Genomic DNA, 22,205 nt, shown 5'->3' with positions numbered 1-22,205 from the left:
GCAGGACCAGCCCAGCCACACCCAGAAATCTAGGCCTGAATCTGAACAGTCACATGCTAATAGCTTTGAGCACCTCAATACCAGAGAGAGCACAGGCCTCATGTCCAAGGACACACAAAAGAATACCTGTTCAAGATAATTAAAAAACATAACATGCATTTCAGTTACAAATTCATAACAATTTTTAACAAGTGCAAAGCAAGGGAATTGTTACAAACAAATGCTGGAGAGGGTATGGAGAGAAGGGAACCCTCCTACACTGCTGGTGGGAATGTAAATTGGTGCAGCCACTGTGGAGGACAGTATGTAGGTTCCTTAAAAAATTAAAAACAGATCTACCGTCTATTCCCACCTCTAATCCTACTCCTGGGCATATATCCAGAGAAAATCAAAATTCTAAAAGATACATGTACCACAATGTTCACAGCAGCACTATTTACAACAGCCAAGACATGGAAATAACCTAAATGTCTATCAACAGAGGACTGGATAAAGAAGATATGGTACATACATACAATGGAATATTGCTCAGCCCTAAAAAGATGAAATAATGCCATCTGTGACATGGGTGGACCTAGAGATGATCATACTAAGTGAAGTCAGACAGAGAAAGACAAACATCATATGATACCGCTTACACTTGGAATTTAAAGAAATGTTACAAATGAACTTATTTACAGAACAGAAACAGGCTCACAGACATAGAAAACAATCTTATGGTTACCAGAGGGGAAGTGGGGGAGGGACAAATTAGGAGTTTGGAATGAATATATACACACGACCATACATAAAATAGTTAATCAACAAGGACCTACTATATAACACAGAGAACTCTGCTCAATACTCTATGCTGCTGCTGCTGCTGCTGCTAAGTCGCTTCAGTCGTGTTCGAGTCTGTGCGACCCCATAGACGGCAGCCCACCAGGCTCCCCCGTCCCTGGGATTCTCCAGGCAAGAACACTGGAGTGGGCTGCCATTTCCTTCTCCAATGCATGAAAGTGGAAAGTGAAAGTGAAATCGCTCAGTCGTGTCCGACTCTTAGCGACCCCATGGACTGCAGCCTACCAGGCTCCTCCATCCATGGGATTCTCCAGGCAAGAGTACCGGAGTGGGGTGCCATTGCCTTGGGAAAAGAATCTAGGAAAGAATAGATACACGTATATATATAACCGAATCACTTTGCTATACACCTGAAACTAATACAATATTGTATATTAACTACACTCCACTATAAAATAAAAATTAAAAAAAAACAAGGGACCTGGCCAAACTTGTAGGGATAAACACTGGCCGTGGCACGATGCAGGAGCCCAGAGATCAGTGTCCCCAACCTGGCTCACCCTGCACAGGCACCTACCTCCTAGTCCAGGGGACCCACGTCCTGTTTTGTGAAATTCATGTGACCACTTAGAAAATAAAATCCACATAAATGTGAACTATTACAATTAAGTAATGATACTTTCTCTGAAACACTGGTCTTCAACAGTCAACAGCACATTTAACCAATACTCACCTCTCTCTCAGCATGATTTTTAGAAAAGAAATCCATGAGGGAAACCGGTTTATGTCTCAATGTGATTCCTAACTTCAGTATCCTAACCCTCCAGCGTGGCTTGTTACTATTCTGAAACCACCACCACTACATTTCCTGGGCTAAACATGTCTTTCTTAGTCTTTGCCAAGGAGGAGAGATGATTCCATTAACAGGACCTCATGGCAGGACCTCCTCGGTATCATCGAACATCGAACCACAAGCTGCTCCAATCCCCAACGGGCTCGCGCCCCGAGGCATCTGGACCCAAAGGTGCCTCTGCCTCAGGTGCAAAGATCAAATCACAGATGCGGATAAGAGCGACCATAGGGCCTTGAGAAGCAGTACTCAGAAAATAATCTTTCCCCCTTGGGCCTCCTGTCCCCATGCCCCACTAAGAAATCACCTCATCTGAGTTAATTAACGTGGCAAATTAAGGGTATAGCATCAGGAGGAGGAAACCACAAAAAGTCAAAAGGAGAAGTGAAGCCCTGAAGATCAAAACTGCAACTCCTCTGATGCTGGGTAACTTGTCACTAGGAGACAGGGGGCAATACTCTCACGGAATAAAGGCTGCAGAGGGTGACTATTGGAGCTTCCTCCCAAACTCAGCTATGTTCTTTGGGAAATTAAAACCACATTACTATATTTTAAATAAATAACCAGAGGGAATTTGCTGTATGACTCAGAAAGCTCAAATCTGGTGCTCTGACAACCAAGAGGGGTGGGATGGGGTGGGAGGTGGGAGCAAGCTTCAAGAGGGAGGGGACATATGTATGCCTGTGGCTGATTCATGTTGATGGATGGCAGAAACCAACACAATATTATAAAGCAATTATCCTTCAATTATAAATTTAAAAATCATAAAAAAAAACTTAAAAACCACTGTCAACTCAATACCATATGAAAGCAGCCACAATTTATGGGTGAAATACATAACTCTCAAGTGCTAGTCAGCCCACTTATCTCAAAACTGACATCCACAAAATTCAAATGGAAGGAACGGACATCTGAGAGCCCCCTGAAGTTGTAAGTGTATGCCATTGATGCACAAGTAAACTTAGGCGGCTTCTTTTTTTAAACTATGACATGAGAAAGCAAAACAAACATTCATTTATTCATCCGAGTCTGAATCACGATTAACATTTTCACCCTATGAACTGCAGGTATCTGGTCATTCATTTTTAACGAGGATAAAACAGCGTGAAGCCAGCAGAATATTTATCTTGGACAGAGAGTTGGATTAGGACTAGAAAACAGAAGTAGGGATAAGCAAACATTTCTCTGGAAGGAGCAGTGTAAACAGTGTGGTCTTTTCAGTGATGGGTGGAGAGTGAACTCAACCTCTTCATGGCTCATCTAGAGAGAGACAGCCAGGGACAGGGCCACGTGTCGACAGCACTAGACATTCTCCTGCTGAAAATGTCCAACTAAAGGGAACACACACTAAGCTCTTTCAGGTTCTCTGAACATCAGATAAGTATATGAGTTTCAGTTTGAGCAAAGGTCTGGTCAGTTTAGGGAATGATGGCGTTCAAGCTATTCTGATGACAAACCCAAGCTCTCAAACGAAAGTATCTTCTTAAGAGAATACATCATACATTTCTTGGCGATGAACCTCAGAAATCTAAGCTGGAACTAGTATAGAAAAAGATAAAATGGTCTATAGAAAAGAGTTTCTAAGGTTGAAAAAAAATTAAATAACCCCGTAACTGGAAAGAAAGAAGAGAAGAGGTGAAACGCAGACACAGACAGGATAAACGCGCTTATTGGTTAAACTCTGCAGGGAAGCCCGGGGAGATGTCCTTAAAAGCTTTAAAGAGGCAAGTTTATGCACAGAAAGGAACTTCCATAGAATGGCTCATAAATTTATATTCCTCTAAGTAGTAATACTACCTAAAAAAAGCCAGGCTTGACTAAGTATATTTAAACATTGACTGAGCTCCAATCAGCATCCTCAGTTCTGTGCTGTGCGCTACAGGGACATATGAGGTTTCCTGCATGCAAGGTATAATCTGGTCATGTCTGGTTAATTAGAAAACCAGCTGGTAGAATGTTGTCAGTGGCATAAAGACCAAACAAAGCAACAGTAAGTGCAGGGGCTGGGGGGAGGGGTGTGCCCACTTGGGGCTCAGCAAAACTGTGAAGGAAGCATTTGAACTGGGTTGGGAAGAGCAAATAGAATTTGGACAAAAGTAATTTTGAGGGAGGGACTAGAAAGAGAAGTCTTATGACTCAGCATGGTGACTACAGTTCATGCTGTACTGCGTATTTGAAAGTTGCTAAGAAAATAGGTCTTATAAGTTCTCGTGATAAGAAAAAAACAATTTTTATGACTACATGAGCTGATGGATGTTAACTACACTTACTGTGATTGCCTCACAGTATTCATAAATATCAAATCACGATGTACACTTGAAACTAATAAAACGTTATATACCAATTATACCTTAATTTTTTCACAGCTTTTTAATTTTTTGGCTATGAGGCATGTGGGATCTTAGTTCCCTGACCAGGGATCGAACCCACACCTCTTGCACTGGAAGCATGGAGCCTTAACTACAGGACTACGAGGGAAGTTCCTCAATGTTTTTAATTACAAAAAAAGAAAGAAGAAAAGTCTAAAGAGAGAGATGTAGATTTCCTAGGCCCCTTCGGCAAATACTGGCCTAAAATATCCCCTGACAATCACTGTCTGCTGAGCATCGTGACTGGGGTATTCAGCAGCACCTCAAGTTCATGTGCAAAAACAAACAGACACATTTCCTTTTTTCAAGTCATCTCTCTGCTTGCATTAATTATGCTACCACTTGCCCGGGTTACTTAGGCTCAAACCCTACACGTAATGTTATATGTTACTCCTTTTTAAGAATTACTTACTCTTTTTGTTGACAATTCCCTGTCCCTTTCACATCGTCTCCCTTTTCCTCTGAAACATGCCTCAAGCACATTCCTCCATGCATACCAGTCAGGTCCCCCTGGAAACTACGTGCAGAGAACGCAGTGCAAGACAGATAAGCCCATAATTACTTACAAACTTTGATGCCTGATCTCAGCCTTAAATCCTGGGAAGCTGGACTGGGCCGGGCTCTGAACCACACAGGAGCTGATGGAGAAACCCAGCTGTGCGGATCTCAGGGCCTAAACCAATGTAGGTCAGCGACCTCTTCCTCTGACCCCAAAAGGCCATGTGGGAATTAATCTGATGGTGAGGAAAGACCTTCACTGAGAATGTCAGCCAGCAAAAAAAAAAAAAAAAAAAATTTTAAGCCTGCTTGTCCCAGTGCTCAGGGCAGAGGTGGTCAAGGTCCCACAGCTCAGATATTTCTAGGATGAGAAGAAAAGGTGAATCTTCTGAGCAGAGGGGTAGTAACTGACAGTTTAACGATACTTTGGATTTGTTCAGATGGGGAGGAGCAATCCTGTTATTTTATCCTCAAGGATAACTGTGCCCACCCCCACCCTCCCCAACAGTACCTCTGGGTCCTGGAGCCCAAGGGCTCTGCACACAAAGGTTTCTAAAACACGGGGAGAGAGTGGAAGTCTAACACAGGACAGACGGCAAGACTTCCCTCCAGGATGCTACCTACCACAGTCTGCTGATTGGGCCATGACAATCCTGATAATCCAGTGCTCATTTCAACATAAGAACTTTGCTGTTAAAAGAGCTACCGAACATGCTAGCGGTCAAGGCAAGCTTCGGACAACTCACGTGGCTACCGTTGTGTTAAACACAATATTGACTTTTATGGTCCAGGCTGTAAAACTCCATCCTCGCTGCAGCATTCGGAGCAGCGGGCAGTCATCAGCTGTGAGAACAAAGTCCAGCACCACCGGGGTGGGAAGGAGGTGGCTTCGAAGAAGGAAGAAAGGATGCTGAACAGGCTGTGTACTGTGGCTGGGCTGCATCTCCAGGCACCAGGTATCCTGTAACAGTGTCAGCTTGAGGAGGCAGAGGGCGTGGGTTTTTGAAACTAAGATCCCCACTACCTCCACCACCACTGCAATTAGGGTCAGTACTTAGCGCTTCAGTTAGGTGAGATTATAGACAACTGCAAGCTTTCCCTTCATTTAGTTTCTGAGACAAATTCCTCTTTCTCCTTGTCCACCCCCTTTCCTATTTGTAAAAATCTAACCTGTGTTCAAATGCAATCTCCTCTCCTTGGCACAGGTCTGCAATTTTAGGAAACTCTTCAGCTCTTCACAAAACTTGGAAAATGACTTTGGGAAAAAAAGGAACTCCTGGGCTATGAAAAGAGATACCTGGGAGTGGGAGGGGAGAGGAGGAGGCAGAGCACAGAGGATTTTAAGACCATGAAAATACCCTGTATGATGTTACAACGATGGAAATGTGTCATTACACCTTTGTCCAAACTCACAGAACATACAACACCAAGAATGAACCTGAAAGTTAACTAAGGGCTTTGTGATGATGGTGTGTGGAGGTCGGTTGGCCCTTGGTAAAAAAAAGTACCACTCGGGTAAAGGGGAAACCTCTGGACCTTCCTCTCAGTTTTACTGTAAACCTAAAACTGCTCTTGAAAAAGTCTTTACTTCAAAAGGGGGACAGTGGGGCTCCCTGATTGTCTTGTGGTTAAGAATCCGCCTGCCAGTATAGATGACATGGGTGTGATCCTTGGTCCACCAAGACCCCACATACCGTGGGGCAACTAAGCCCACACACCCTGAAGCCCATGCTCCTCCTCAACAAAGCAGCCACCATGGTGAGAAGCCCACACACCAAAACGGAGCAGCCCCCGGTCACTGGTAACCGCAACTATAGAAAGCCCGTGAGAAGCAATGAAGACCCAAGCACAGCCGAAAATAAACAAATAAATCTTAAAAAAAAAATGTGAGTAACAGACTCTTAAGAGTTTAAAAAAAGACAGAGTGAACTCCCTACACGTATGGATTCTGCCACGAGCTGGGAGGGGAACCATAAAGGGGAACCGTGACATTACCGGCTTGTATCCATTTTGTTCTTCCCTTCAGAGATGGGAAGCCTGGGGCTGGGGATGCGGGGGAGACTAAGGAATATCCCACACAGTAAAACTGAACTGACCTGGATCCGGCACCAAAGTTTAAGCCTAAGTATTTGTGCTGTGCTGCTTCACCACCCCCCCTGCTCACACCTACAGTGGCTCCCCAGTGCTTTCGGGGAAGGAACACCACCTCCTGATGAAGACAAGCCACCTGCCACTTCCTCACAGTCTGGAGATCACCCAGAGTCGGGATTAACACAGGGAAGAAGCTGGAGGAGCTGGAAGCAGAAGCAGACAACACTGGACTCTGAGCGTGACAAGACCTGCTGTGAATGGAAGGCCTGGCAGGCGCTAAGTGTTGTGCAGCAGGTGTAACTGACGTGCACTCTCTAGTCCTCGAGACCTTGCAAGAAAAGCCATTTTACATTCATTTTACTGAAGAAAAAACTAAGACAGGTGTGCCCTACAATATATGTGGGGGAAGCTGGCTTTGAACTCAAGAATACAAACCCACAACGGATTCCCTAATCTTTCTTTTAACCCTCCAAGTATAGACTGAGGACCCCCACTTATTCTTTGCGGCCACCAAAATTTAAAACTGAACATGTATATAATGCTTGCTAGGCCTTGCATGTTTTGGCCAGTGGATCCTGCCTCCCAGAAGCACTCCAACTTCAAAGAATCTGGTCCATTCACTAACCCAGGAACACCACCGAGGTAACACATCTTCAGCCTCTCCAGCCTGAGTCCTACCCCTCAGGTCTTAACTCCTGGGTGAAGCAGCCTCTAAGCAGCCAGACTTAAGAGCCCTCAGCCCTTCCTGCCATCTGAACAGGACAGTACACTTGGTCCTGATCTACTAACTGCTTTGTACTACCAGTTAGCTTTAAACTTGGTATCTATCATTGCACAGTTAAATGGGAAGTTCCCTAGAAATATTAGACCTCACACTTCCTTATAAACTTCTTAGGAACTTCAAATGTTAACCTGTAGAAAAGGAATACAGACCATGTACTGAATTGGGTTTTAAATTCCCAGGGCCACTAGTTAACCAGACATTGATCTCCAGCAAGCCTCAGTTTTTATCTGTAAATTATTACAACTTTATATATCTAGAAGTTAGCTAATAAAATACCCACTGTCAAAGGGTAACTGCAAGAGGATGTAAGCAAAGACGGGGCAGCATGGTGCCTAGTGCACAGGCAATGGTCCCTCCTCCACAGACACTAGGGGCTCCTCTAACACTCCGGAGAAGCAGCTACTTACAGGCGTCTTAAAAGACTGCAGACACGCCACCTACACAGACAGTCCACAGTTAACGAGGTTTAGAGTACGAAAATATATTTTTAATACCACAAATGGCTATTTGCATTATAAAAGAATTTTTCTTAATTTCTATTTATTGCCCATGCTATTTTATAATAGTAAAGGACTTTTTTAAAAAGAATATTTATCCACAAGGTCATTATCCCATCACATCAGCTCTTCGTATTTTTCTGTTTTTCTTTCTAGTCCTTGGTCATACATTTACCTATTTTACTAATATATTCATATTGTAGGAACGAACTGATGTGAGTTTTTTATTTACCATATTCTAACATTTGATTATAATAATGCTATGTTATTAATTATAACATTTTACATGTATATTTATATATCATTATTTATGTATATTATGTAGCATGTTATAATCAATATGATATATAATATTTAGTATTTTATGTATTTGTTGCTATATTAAATATGCGTTAATATATTTTATATATTGTATTAAAATACTTAATTTAATTATATTAATAAAGTCCCCATAATCATGTCATCATCATATAATATCCTATGAAGCTAACATCACAATTTAGCTACTTTCCAGCTGTTACACAACTATCATAATTCTTTTAGATTTTTATCATAAGAATCATGTTTAAAGAATATCTCCAGGTATGAAAGTTTTTTTTGCTTTTTCTAACACCTTAACGCAGGGAACATTTTTCTTTTAAATCATTCAGACCCCAAAGTACAAGCTAGACAGGGGGTCAACAACTCCCAGGCAGAAGGTACAGTCCACCCACAGGCACGGTTTCTTCAGGGCACTTTCAATTACCTCCACTAGACAGCCACTCTAGCATTACACACAGTTACATGGCTAGGAGCGTAGGCAGGTGCAGCATCTCCGGAGAGTGATTTGGCAGAAATTCCACCCTGGATCCTAACCCGAGAAAGATACTTGAGCTTCTGCATAAACATCTTCTGACCAGGAAGTTCACCATCTCTAATAAAAAAAAAAAGCCTGAAAACAATCTAAACATACATCAATAGAGGACTGTGTACTTGGCTGCAGACTAAAAGTACCCAAGCAGGGTGTTCATAAAGACAGACCATAGACAACCAGGGTTTATGAAACTGGAATCTCAGAGAATGGTCTGGGCATTTAAATCTTCCTGGGGCCCTGTAATGCCCAGCCAGACTGCAGAACCACTGGGTTAAATAAAGTCCTCCATGTGCATTCAGTCAGCGGAAACTCGGCAGGTATTAGCAACATGCTGGACGGTGTGTATAGGAAGGTGATGTTTTTGTGTGTTTGCATAGAATATTTCCAGAAGGATAAACGAAAAGAAACTGGTATAACAAGGGTAGCCTGGACTTCCCTGGTGGCTCAGTGGTAAAGAATCCACCTGCCAGTGTAGGAGACATGGGTTTAATTCCTGGTCCGGGAAGATTCCACATGCCAAGGAGCAACTAAGCTCATGTGCCACAGTTACTGAGCCTGTGCAACTAGAGCCCAGGAATCCACACACACTGAGCCCACATGCTGCAACTACTGAATCCACAGCACCCTGGAGCCCGTGCTCTGCAACAAGAAAAGTCACCACAGCAAGAAGCCCACGCACTACAATGAAGAGTAACCCCTACTTGCTACAACTAGAGAAAACCCATGCAGCAACAATCACCCAGTGCAGCCCAAAATAAAAAGAAATAAAAATATAAAAAATAATAAGGGCAGCCTTTGGAAAGAGAGATTAGGGGTGTGAAATGAGAAAATTATTTGTATTTCAATGTATACCATTTTATACTGTTTGATTTTTAATCAGGTGCATTTGAAAGTCAACCTTGAACACAATCGTAATTTAATCTGTGCGCTGTTTCTCAGGAGCGCGTGGCACTGGGTGTTCCTAGGGTCTCCACGGGGCCCTGCACACACGGAAGGGACCAGGCAGCTTTCTGGCCCTCTGCAGGCTCGTGCGGCCCTGGCAACCAGTGCACCAGCCTAAAGCAAACAGCACTGCCTGCTAAGCCAGGGAAATGTTTGCTGGTGGCTTCCCTCCCCACTCACCGAGGCCATCGCCAATGACACATCAGTCTGGGCCATCTCTTCTTAAAGGGCATGCCAGGTTTATAAACCTATTTTAAATGAGTTTTTCAGCTGGAAACATCACGTATGGAATGCAAAGAAGATGCCATCTTTTTTTTTCTAAAGCACTTACTTCCTGCAGCCTGCAGACACCATCTCTGAGGATTTAGAATACCAACATTGTTTTTAGAATTAAGTTCCCCAGTGGCTCAGTGGTAAAGAATCCATCTGCTAGGCAGGAGATGCAGGAGACTCAGGTTCCATTCCTGGCTTGGGGGACCCCTTGGAGGAGGGCATGGCAACCCACTCTAGTATTTTTGCCTGGAGAATCCCAAGGGCAGAGGGTCTCAGTGGGCTATAATCCATAGGTTCACAAAGAGACAGACATGACTGAAGTGACTGACCACACGTGCTGTATCTTCTGTTTGAAAGAGCCACTTAGCTTATCATTCTATCATGTATTTCAGTTTTACCAAGCCACACAAAAAATTTAATAATGCTAAACAGCATAGAACAGTTTTATAGCAAACAGTTTGCTAGTAATTTCAGAGGTGTACAGATATTATTAAATACTTTTCCTATAGGCTGCTTTCAACAACTATGGAGTCTCAGATATATTACTTAAGTGTCATTTTGATCATTTTATTATTTATTTTTAGTTTTGGCTGCACTGGGTCTTCGTTGCTACGTGGACTTTCTCTAGTTGTGGTGAGTGTGGGCTACACTCTAGCTGCAGTGTGTGGGTTTCTCATTGTCAAGGCTTCTCTTGTTGTGGAGCATGGGCTCCAGGGTGCACAGGCTTCAGTAGCTGTGGTACGTGGCTCAGCAGCGATCTCTGGGCTCTAGAGCGCAGGCTCAATAGTTGTGGTGCATGGGCTTAGATGCTCCATGGCACGTGGGATCTTCCCAGATCTAGGATCAAACTTATGTCTCTTGCATTGGCAGGCAGATTTTTTTACCACCGAGCCACCAGGGAAGTCCCTTAAGTGTCTTTTTTATGTTTCTTTGTTTTTTAAGGAGAGGGCAGGTGCCTTTAGAGTATTTACCTCATTATTTTTATAACAGAAAAAGAATTCATTCATATTAATGGAAAGAAGGAAACTGCATTGTCTATAACAAGATTCCTTTGACAAATGACACAACGCATATCAGAAACATCAAGAAAAAAACATAGTATATCAAGAGATCAGGTTCTGGAATACCAGAGAATCTTTAAGGATTGTCTGCTTGCAAAAGTCTCATTCATTCATTCCTCTTACAAGCATTTAAGTACACCCTCCTGCCAAGCCCTGCACTAAGCACTACAGCTAGGACCGAAGGCTAGGATTAGAATTCCCATATCTAACCACAACATGGATGTTTTCTTGTTTCATTCAATTACTCAAATGTATGCTTAAATTGGCTAAATGATTATTTTTGTTGCTATTCCTCAATCCTGTTTTAGAGGAGAACCTGAATAAATGAGGATACTCAAATAAGAGCTAGATGAAATAAAACGCACTAATGTCCTCCCATTACCCCAAAGGTTTCAACCGTAAGACAGAAGAAAACGCTCAATTTTCTGGGTACACCAGGGAAAGATGGTTTGCAATCTGAAGTAAGCGTAAGGTGTTAAAGGCAGAACTGATTAGACTGGTGATTTGCTGCTTCTTCCTAACACATCCTAAATCAACACCTGTTTCATCTCTGAGGAATATGCAGGTTTACGTCTAACTTGTCTCCAACTTGTGAAGGAATACAGTTGCCATGACAACTGAACAAAAAGTTTAGTGAGCAAAATTCACCAATGAAATGCAAAAATCCAAATTCCATCTAACTGACATATGTGTACTTGTAAGCAAATGCTAGTTTTCTGTTTGTTAAACCATCAAAATAAATGAAAATATGTTCTGTGAAAAGTTCCATGGATAAAACATTTAAATACACACATTTTTGTCAGAGTAGGTCACAAATATATAAAATGAAACAGTGATTGTTTGACAAGTAAATCTCAGGAGTGTAGCATTTAGCATTACAGGGTCTTGAGTACACTTTCTTCAAGGAAAACCAGATACTTCTAAAGTTAGTATATTTCTTAGGTCGTGCTAAATTGTCAAGTAAATTCACGTATATGTTCCATTTCTACTGATATCCATTACTGATATCCCCAATCTCCCGGATCTAATGCCTAATGATTTGAGGTTGAACTGATGTAATAATAATAGAAATAAAGTGCACAATAAATGTAATGTGCTTGAATCATCCCCAAACCATCCCATACTCCCCTGGTCCGTGGAAAAACTGCCTTCTGCGATTTCCAAACCTGGTGTCAAAAAGGTTGGGGACTGCTGGATTACACAATGTAACCTAGGGGATATTCAAATAAATGGACTATCAATTTCCCTAGAAAAATCCTTCTATCATCAACACACAGTTTACTTTGGCTGTCCACATGTGATGCATGGTTACATTATTAATATCCAACATACAACTATCCTCACTAGAAACTAGGCTGAGGTTCCACCAGATATGCAGGTTTTCCCTCAAACCCCATCAGCTCTGGGGGATGAATTTCTACTGCTCCAGTGACCACTCTGCATGAAATGGTAGTCATTTTCAAGTAGATATCCGTGAATAATCAGACATTAGTCGTCACTGATTTAAAGGTGTATTACCTCAAATATAGGAATGCTCCTATATGATGATGAAAATGTCTTAAGTGTGGTGATAAAGTCATCTTCATAAAGCAGGCACCTATCTCTTCATAACACAACACTGGGTGCAAATTCCAGAGCATGATCTACATATGAAGCAAGATTCAGGGACAAAAAACTAGAAAAAATATTCCAAATGTATCTATGAATGAAAAGCACACAGTTAAAGAGAGAGAAACATGACAGCGAGGGATCCAGACTCACATTAATACTGAAATCTTACGTAACAGAAAGCACCCGCCATTTAACACATACCCAAAACACTGGAGTATTAATGGTTGCATTTATTGCACTTAATATATTGTGTTATTTCGGCACAAACATACAGTGCAATAAGAAAAAGAGCATGATGTGTGAGACGGCACACTGTCCTTCCCAGGAGCCCATCACAGAGGCAGCTGGACACTTCTGGCTGAACACAGAGGGACGGCAGCCGGCAGCCCACCCCTTGCACCCCCATCCTGCCCCCACCCGCACATGCTGCAAAAGAGTGTCTGTGTGGCCTGAGCGGTGAGTCATGGATGTTCCACTTGCAGACAGGGTGGGGTTGAGGGAAGTCACCATTACGTGCCCAGTTAGCTGGAAAAGTCCATCCTGTTTTTCCTCTTTTACATAATAATCATTTCTCACAAACCTGAGATAAGAAGAACACTTGAAAAGTAGGAACTCACCAGATATTTCAGCATTCTTATCCATGAAGGGAAAGACTGACTTTTACGGCCAAGGACGTGATCTCATGGTGCAGGCCTGATCGTTCATGCCAGCGAGGGACTTGGACAATCAGGATAAAACGTGTGTTCTTTTGTGCCCACACCAAGAAAAACAGTGTCTGGGGAAATCGCAACAGCACCAGTTCTCAAATCAGATTCACCCACCAGGAGTTCACACCAACAGCCAGATCATTTCAGGAGCACAAGGACAATCTTTTACGACTTCCTTTGCCAAGGAAAAACAACTGCAGGGGCTTCCTTAGGCCGATCTGATGGGCAGACCATGGGAAACACAACCCAAATCCATGGTGGCAGAAGTCAGCCCCTCTTTACCTCTACACTCTATGCTTTAAAAGACTGTGTGCCCAGCCCATCTCTCAAGACCACCTGCTAAGTCAAATGACAACATGTAACATGATCAATTCATATTCAGAACTTAAAATTGTAATACGTCTCTCAGCTTTAAAAACATCCAATCCCAGCCCGTTAAACTTACTCAAGCTTCCCCCAAATCTAAAAGGTTGTGTCACCTTTTTCCAAACACACTTCAAATAAACCTTAATTAGATCTCTCTTGATCCAGGTGATCACCTGAGGACCTGACTGCGGCTCCTGAGCCCTGGTGGACACCATGCTGGCTGAGGTTGGGGGAGGCAGGAACCTTGCCCCACTAGTAAAAATTGTGCACACGAATATCGCCTTCAATTATCAACTTCACCAATTAAACTGGCCTCCTAAGGATCATCAAGAACTTAGGTGTTAAGTGTATTAAAATTCACAGCATATTACTGTTAATAACAGGAACTACCAGTTATTTTAGCAAAGAGGAGAAAATCTATAAAGACTTTTTATCCAAATTGGGTTTCTCAGCAAATCTTACACTTAATCCCTACCTCACAATGGAAAATACCCCAGAGCCTACTTAACATTTACTATAACTTAAATCACAAAAGTAACACAAATTCACTAGAGCAAAACCCAAAATACCAACCAAATATAAAACAGAGAAAAATCAAATAAAAATTTCACCCACTGGTTGACCCCTGCTGTTAAAATCCTGGTGGCAGGGCTGCTCACCCTCTTCCCACGTGTGTGGTCCCACACCTACCTTCAATACTATTCACAAGCTTATACTGTTTTTACTTTTTCTAGAGAAAACCTTTGCATGCCCACATACACGTACATGTACACACATAAATACACATGTACATGTATGTGTACATAGAGTCAAAAAATAAAGATTTGGCAGCTGCAGAGTGCCATCCGCCATCCAGTTGTATCACTTCACCTAACAAATTTTTCCTTTCCACTTAAAGAAGATTTTATTCTTGACAGGAAAAACTTGCAAATAATTCTGAAAAACACACCACACTCCTAAAGCCAATACTGATCACCCAGCCACCTTCATCCAGGTCTGATAAGTGTCTTAGCACTCCTCTGAAAATTCAATCTGTTTCATGACCAACACCATCAAGGTAAAAAAGAGAAGGAATAACAAGTTGCTTCAGCTCTGTCTCAAGTATCCCAACTAAGTAAAGGAGAAATCAGCCTCCGAAAAACAGTTCAGTTTTTGTAAGGCCTCAATATGAGTAATACTGAATTCCATGAGTTAAGAGGCCCTTGGTAATACTTAAAATCGTTATGTACTGTATTTTACTCTTTTCACAAGATTTTCAAATATATTACCTCCCTATAGCAACCTTATTACACAGGAAGGGTGTAATCACCTTACTTACAAATGACAAAAACTGAGGCCCAGAGAAACAGAGAGCCACGTGGGTCTCTACACACACGGTGGCACAAAGCAGGATGAAAATGACGGCCTCCTTCAGGTGATTTGAACGGAACCCACCATATGAGCTGGACTCTGACCCCAAATTCTTAACACCCTCCAGGGCCCAGCTCAGCACCAGGTGATATGGTGGGGTGGGTGTGCTGACGAATTGCATAATTTATGCGTCACATGTCTTATTAAAAAGATCATTAAAAATGTGGTGTAGTGGAGCGATCTGTGTTCTTTCCAGAATATTCCTCCCTTGCTGGTGCAGCTGCTGCTGCTAAGTTGCTTCAGTCATGCCCGACTCTTTGCGACCCCATGGACTGCAGCCTACCAGGCTCCTCCGTCCATGGGATTTTCCAGGCAAGAGTACTGGAGTGGGGTGCCATTGCCTTCTCTGATTCCTCCCTTACCCCAGGAAAATCTCATTAGATGCTAGCATCCTGGAAGCTGGCGGGCGGGCGGGGGGCGAGGGGCGGTGGGGAGAAGAAGCCCTCCTGCTAGAGGGAAGAGTAACTCGTGGCCAGGCCCTCTGTCACAGAGAGGATGAGAACAGTGTGTCCTCAGTGCGGTACTTAACGCAAGAGTGTGCTCCTTATCAGCGTCTGAATTATCTTCCTGTTACAGTTTCCAGTGTGTTCTCTGCTGCTGATGCATGTCGGTGTAGGACCTGCTGTCCTTAGAGGTCCTACCCCGGTATGTACAGGTGGAACTCAAAGTCACACACCCAGGAGCTAAGCATCAGACCCTCTCAGATAACGATAAGTGGATTAAATTATACTAACCCTGGAGCAGGTGACTTAAACGTGGAAGACGTGGATTAGCATGAACTAGACAATGTGACCTCAAATATTCAGGACTGGAGGGGTGTGAGGGTGGGGTCTCTTCCCAGCACTTACACAGTCACTGGCCAAGTGGCTGAGGTGCTCTCTTGACCCCTCATGTCCCAGGTGACCCACATGCTTACTTTATCTACCTAGTCCCAAATAAGACACTGGATAATCCATGATCTTTTCTGCCTCCATCTTGCATACACATCTGAGGCGGAAACTGGTCCACTAATGTACCAGAAACATTTAAAAAAAGATAAAATTTCACACTTGAACCAGACATCCAAGAAGGTGGTGGACACACCTTGGCTTTTAAAAGTTCCTAAAATGAACATGCTGACCTGAGATGCAAGGCAACCAGGAACCCAATTCTATTTCTTATTTGAGCTGCCAGACACATAACCTCATTTTGTTCTAATTTATCCTTCTGGAACAAATTCAAAAGTGTGTGTGTGTGTGTGTGTGTGTGTGTGTGTGTGTGTGTATGTGTGTGTGTGTGTGTGTGTGTGTGTGTGTGTGTGTGTGTGTGTGTGTGTGTGTGTGTGTGTGTGTGTGTGTGTGTGTATTAGTTAAAAGTGAAAGCAAAAAAAAGAATTCTTTCCAATTTCAAGACCATAATCATAATTCCTTCTCTCAAACTTATAAACTCAATCTCTTCTGATTCTTTTCCTGTTTTCCTAGCAAGCTCTTTCCTCAAAGCTATGAAAAGGGCTTCCTGTCAGGATCCTCAGAGAACTACACGGAAGAAGGAATCTCGAATGTGATGATTCTTTGCATGTGGAGCCCCAGGAAGTACAAAGATCTGAAAAAGACCTGCAAGGTAAGTAGCTTACCCTGGTCCTCAAAGTTGCTCTCTAATAAATTCCAGAGAACGGGAGGGACATAAAGATTGGGAAGTCAGGGCCGTGGCAAGGCCCAGGGTTAAAAGAGCACTATCCAGGGCAAGACCGCGGAGGAGAGGGGAAAAGTCTAAAATAACTAGCGGAAGTCCATCACTGCAAGAAGATAGAGAAAACCTCTAAAACAAAAATATGTATATATATATATAAACTGGACCTTATTTTTACATAGGTTTTCCCCCAAATATATAGCAATCTATGCTACAAAACTGCCCCCAAAGCCTACCTGAATCTTCCTTTCCTTCTCAAGATCTACAAGTTACCTCCTGTAATTAAACGTACTGAAAAATACTAAATTCATATTAGGCGTGCTACAGTTTTAAGCTAAGGTTTACACCTTAACTTCTGGAAATCTATACAACCACAGAGCCCCCAACGGCAGCTCATCGCCTATCTGAGGTACCTGTTCCCCTGAAAGCACAAGCCAGCTCCTATTTGGTTAAATGTTATACAGGACAGGAGGGGAACATTTTCCAGGAGGCTTTCCCAGGACAGCTTCACAGCATCTGAGAGTTAAGTCAGGTGAGAAAGCAGGAGGAAAGACTTGCCCAGGCGCCCCGGGTCAATGTGACGTGTCATGGTTGATTTGCCCTCATCTTCCTGTGTCTTTACTTCACCTTTTCCAAGGTGAGCCCACAGCAGACACACTGCTGAAGGGTCCTGGGATCACCAATTCTCCCCAACACATTTACCTCCAAAACTTACAGAAAATCCTAAGGCAGTCAACAAAGACAAAACCCATCACCAGTCCCCGGCTCAATTTTGTGTTCTTCACTAGACACTGACAGGAAGTCAGAACACTATACTGAAAATGTTCCCACCAAGTTAGAATCAGTTTCCCTAATATGGCCAGGGCCTAAATATAGCCACAGTATTTTTTGGTTCAAAATACACTCCGTTTCAGTTGTGGATGGAGGAAACACTGCTGGGCAAGCGAGCAGAGAGCATGGCAAACCATGGCCAGGCATTTGGGGCTCTCACACCTTAGACAAGGGCTGCTCAAGCAAAGATAGCTGTAACTCATGCCCTGTTCCCTCCAGGCTTTGCCCCCTGCCCCAAGTCTGGGTTACTGGGAGGAAGAGAAGAAATTACACACCCTGAGCCTGAAGTAATTCTACCCTTCCCAGAAGCAACAGAGCATCACTGGGACCCACAGCAGTGAAAGGGGTATGCCCTACTCGAATCGTAACGATTCAGTTCACCTGCAGGACACAGCAGAATTTAACGAAGGTGTGTCAAGTCTTCACAATTTACCTTCCAAACAACAGTGCGCGCACACACACACACACACACCACAGACACTAAATACTGGTAATATTCACATAACTGCAACCAGAGGCTGTGTGTGCTTTCAGCTAGTGGAATTTAAGAAAAGCAAAATCTAGAGCATAAAACTTAGTCCAAAATGTATTCAAAGTTTCACTTAAAACTTTTAAAAGGCTTATTACACTAACTCTAGACCTAGTGCACAGATAGAAAGACTTTCAACTCTTTCTGCAAGACATTTTAGCCGAAAAGGGTCAGGATTGGAAGTAGATGCTCACTAAAATACTTGCTGGAAAACAGTTACGGGGAAAGAAATGAACTTCTCAACGTAAGCGTGCTGAAAGGCAATATAAGAAGGCCTCTTTTAAAAGAGCCGTTGAAAGCAGAGGAGCCTAGAGATTTCAGACTGGACTGTCTGGTCACACAGCTCGGATGAAATGCAAGTTCAGACACCAGACACGCTGCTCGGTTCTCTGCGACTTTACGTCTCCCTGGCTGTAAAATGGGAATTATGGTCATAGCCGCCGCACGAGGTTGTCGGGGAAACGAACCAGAGAAATCAACCTAAGGCACCCAAGATGCCAGCGCGCCCCCCGGGCGAGCGGCGCGTCTCCGGGGGCGCGTGTTGGGAGGGCAGGTCCGAGCACACACGCCCCAGCTTTGTTAGCCCCCTTCCCTCGGCCACTTCCTAGAGCATCTCGGGCCCCGCACACACCACGCGCCGCCGGCCCCCCCAACAGGGAGACGACACGCTCCCATCCACGCGTCCGAGAACCGGTCCCCCGGCCAGGGAGGAGGAGGGTGCCGCGCTCGTGCCGCCGAACGCTTCCAAGTTCAGAGCAGAGTCACGGACACAATAGAGCTGGAGCGGCGCCCCGGCCCCCACCGCGGCCCCCAGACCCCCGGGCGGCACCCTGGGAGCCCCGGCAACCGCGAGCGGGAAGGGGGCCCGCGACCGCGCGGACCAGGGCCTGCGGTGCCGGAGGCGGGGGCTTCGGGGCCGGCGGCGGCCCGGGAGACCCCGTCCCCTCTTCCTTTCCCCCATCCCCTTCCCCTCCGCCCCCCGCCCGCCTGTCCGCGGCCCCTCACCTGAAGGCCGGCCCCTCCCGGGGCGCCCGGCCCGGGGCAGCCGCCGCCGCGGAGCCGCCGCCGCCCTTCCTGTTGAAGAGCCTCTGCAGCAGGGTCGGGGCCATGGCGCTGCGGCTCCGCTGCGGCTGCGGCTCCGCGGCCTCGGCCCGGCTCAGCGCGCGGCCGGGGGCGGCGGCGGGGCCATCGCGGCGCGGGGAGCTGTGCTCGGCGCCGGGACCGCCGGCCGGTCATATGACGGGGCTGGCCCGCCGCCGCCGCGCGCTGACAGTTCTCCCCGCGGGAGGAGCCGCCGCCGGCGCGGGAGGAGCGCAGGAGGAGCGCGGTCGCCGCGCGGCCGCCATTGGCCCCGGGACCCCGCCCGGCCCCGGAACCGGGGGGCGGGAACCGGGGACCGGGGGAGGGGCGCGGGAGGCGGGGGTCGGGGGGGGCGGTGGCGCTTAAAGGGGCCGGGGCGGGGGGACGTGGGAGGCGGGAGCCTCCACGGGGTGGGGCACGACGCTTACAGGGGACCTAGCGGGGGAGGGGCGCAGTGCTTAAGGGGGAGGGGGACCAGTCGGGTGAGGGCTCAGGTGGGCCGGGAGGGTCGGGGCAGGGGCGCAGGGGGCGGGGCCGGGGGCGGGGCCCGGAGTGGAGGCGGGTCGGTGGTAGTGGCGCGCGGGGGGGGCGGGGCCGCGGGGGGAACAGCGGCCCGTGGGGGTGGGGCGGGGGCGCGCGGCTCTGCGGGATGCGGGGGTTCCCGCGGCTGCAGAGGTCAGTTGGAAGCGGCTGGAGAGCTGCTGGGCGGGTCTTTGTTGTTTGGAGACAAAGCCCCTGAACTTGGGTCCTGCCTGTGCAGGTGCGCGGGCTCGTTCACCGGAGGCGTACGCTGGGGGAGCACCAGGTCGCGGCTCTGCGGGCTGACTGGACTCTCACCACACCCAGGGTACTGGTACATCTGCCGTATGGGCTTGCTTTTGTGAGTGTTTTATTTTTAATTGATTTAAAAAAATGTGGTCGTATAATTTGCTGTTTGGCGTCTTGGGCCACCATTTCCATAGTTACATAAAAAGTTGCACGTGAAATTAAAAAGCACGTGGAATTCACTACATGGATTTAGGAATTTACGCTATTTTATAACAAGGAACTGCACTCCTGATATTTAACAGACCACATCCTAGTCTGATACCAACGGCAGACGACGTTTGATGTGGGGAAGGGAGAACTTACCATGGTACCTGAATTCACTTACCTTTCGGCCCCACCTGATGTCCGTGAGCACTGCAGCCTGGGGGTGTGAAGGACCTTAGCCTTATAACGCTGGCTCCACAGCTTTGAAAAAACAAAAACGAAGCTGAGATCCGACTCAGCCTCCTGCATGTCCTGCGTGAGCAGCAGACTCTCAGTGCTTCACCTCAGACTTGTTTGAGGGAGAACTACTGGAGACTTAAAAAGACTCAAATGTATTTCCATGAATAGAAATAGTTCAAAATATCTCTCCTGGGCCCATTTTAATTTGCATTATCAATTTTTATTGCATAGGTTTCTAGCCTTGGTGGGATAGTAGCTGTGAGTGAAGATGCGATGAAATTTCACAAAGGTAAGGGAAAGGTGGTAGAAATTGAAACTTGTTTTTTTCCTTCAGATTTTTACCATTAAAATGGTGGATTCAGTGTTCTTGCTGGTTCATCCTTGCACACCATGGAGTGTGCACAGACCCCTGATTTGCAGCTCTGCTGTTTCTCTCTGTTTATTGAAAGCATGTACCCCACAGGACTGCCAGTATTGGTCAGTATCTGGTATTCCAGGTATTGGTCTCATTTGTTATGACTTTATTATAAAGACAAGGTCTGGGTCATACATAGCCTGCAAAACACCACCCTCCCTTACCATGTCCTTGGTCAGAAAAAGTCTTTTATTCTTTTCTTTAATTTTTATTCTTTTAGTTTTATTTTTGACTGCGCTGGTTCTTGGTTGCTGCACAAAGGCTTTCTCTAGATGCAGCAAGCAGGGGCTACTCTTTGTTGAGGTGCACGAGCTTCTCATTGTGGTGGTTTCTCTTGTTGCGAAGCATGGGCTCTAGGCTCTCTTGCTTCAGTAGTTGCTGTTTGAGGGCTCAAGGGCGCAGACTCAGTAGTAGTTGTGGTGCAGGGACATAGATGCTCTGCAGCATGTGAGATCTTCCCAGACCAGGGAAAACTGTATCCCCTACATTGGCTGAGTGTGCTCAGTAGCATCTGACTCTTTCCCAGCCCGTGAATTGTAGCCCACCAGGCTCCTCTGTCCATGAGATTTTTCCCAGCAAGAACACTCAAATGGGTTGCCATTTCTTCCTCCAGGTGACCTTCCCCACTCAGGGATCGAACCTGAGTCTCCTGCATTGGCAGGTGGATTCTTTACCATTGAGTGACCTGGTAAGTGTGGCTTCTTATCCACTGGACCACCAGGGAAGTCAAGTCTTTTATTCTTGAAAGTAAAACCTGGACACTGCGGTGTGCATAGCAGCTTTTGCAACAGCATACTGTAGAGGAATTTGGCATGACTTTTGTTCCTCACTTTTAGGGCCGTTTCTGTCCCAGCCTCATCCTAGGGTGCAGGAACACTCACCAGAGGCAATTAAAAACTCAGCCTGTCCCACCATTATCTTCAATTTTGGACCTGACTGGGCAGCTCTAAAAGAAAAGTGTGCGTTTAAAGCTATTAAGGACGTTCTTAGGGGAGAAAAAAGGAACTGAAATGGTGCCCTTTTCTCACTTTGCTTCCTCTCAACACCACATTGTTCCTCATCCTAGTTTTGGCCACACTTCTCTTGCCTTGGTTTTTAAAGTGTTATAAAAATCCTAATGAACTGAGTTTTGGGAGGCCACTCTGGACAGCTCTAGCACCTCACTTTCATTATTTCTCCTCTTGGCCGTCTCGGGCCTTTTTCGAAGTCCCATGAGCCCCTTGTTATCTGTGGATCACTGCCTCTTCCTAAGGCTTGACATCATCCCAGGCTCCAGCACTGGTCCTTCTATTCATCACACCCACCCCACCTTGCGCACTCTGTTTTGGAAAATACATCCACTGGCTGCTCCTGTAGGCATCAAGAGGAGGAGGAAATC

At 45.4% G+C, this 22,205-nt stretch overlaps 2 protein-coding genes across 6 annotated transcripts in view; one reads left to right on the top strand and one right to left on the bottom strand.

Moving 5' to 3' along the window:
* Window positions 1-19,491, bottom strand: part of FNIP2 (folliculin interacting protein 2) — a 127,111-nt gene extending 107,620 nt beyond the window's left edge. For 4 of the 5 annotated variants that reach the window (XM_081541721.1, XM_081541723.1, XM_081541724.1 and 1 more), the window contains exon 1: window positions 19,126-19,491. In XM_081541721.1, coding sequence (XP_081397847.1) covers window positions 19,126-19,229 — 104 coding nt within the window. In that variant the 5' untranslated portion in view covers window positions 19,230-19,491. Of the gene's footprint in view, window positions 1-4,565; window positions 4,757-5,243; window positions 5,459-5,667; window positions 6,218-19,125 lie in introns of those variants that run through there. The other variant, XM_081541727.1, reaches the window with a different exon arrangement.
* The window catches only part of LOC145525203 (uncharacterized), a 33,566-nt gene continuing 30,588 nt past the window's right edge, over window positions 19,228-22,205 (top strand). The window contains exons 1-4 of the mRNA XM_081538038.1: window positions 19,228-19,542; window positions 19,774-19,875; window positions 19,961-20,080; window positions 20,644-20,701. Coding sequence (XP_081394164.1) covers window positions 19,228-19,542; window positions 19,774-19,875; window positions 19,961-20,080; window positions 20,644-20,701 — 595 coding nt within the window. The remainder of the gene's footprint in view (window positions 19,543-19,773; window positions 19,876-19,960; window positions 20,081-20,643; window positions 20,702-22,205) is intronic.

Source organism: Giraffa tippelskirchi, chromosome 11, assembly GCF_054371585.1.
Source record: "Giraffa tippelskirchi isolate mGirTip1 chromosome 11, T2T-mGirTip1v1.2.pri, whole genome shotgun sequence".
In the NCBI taxonomy this organism is placed as follows: Eukaryota; Metazoa; Chordata; class Mammalia; order Artiodactyla; family Giraffidae; genus Giraffa; species Giraffa tippelskirchi.
The sequence above is the reverse complement of the archived record's forward strand: the minus strand, read 5'-3'. Positions and strand labels throughout refer to the sequence as shown.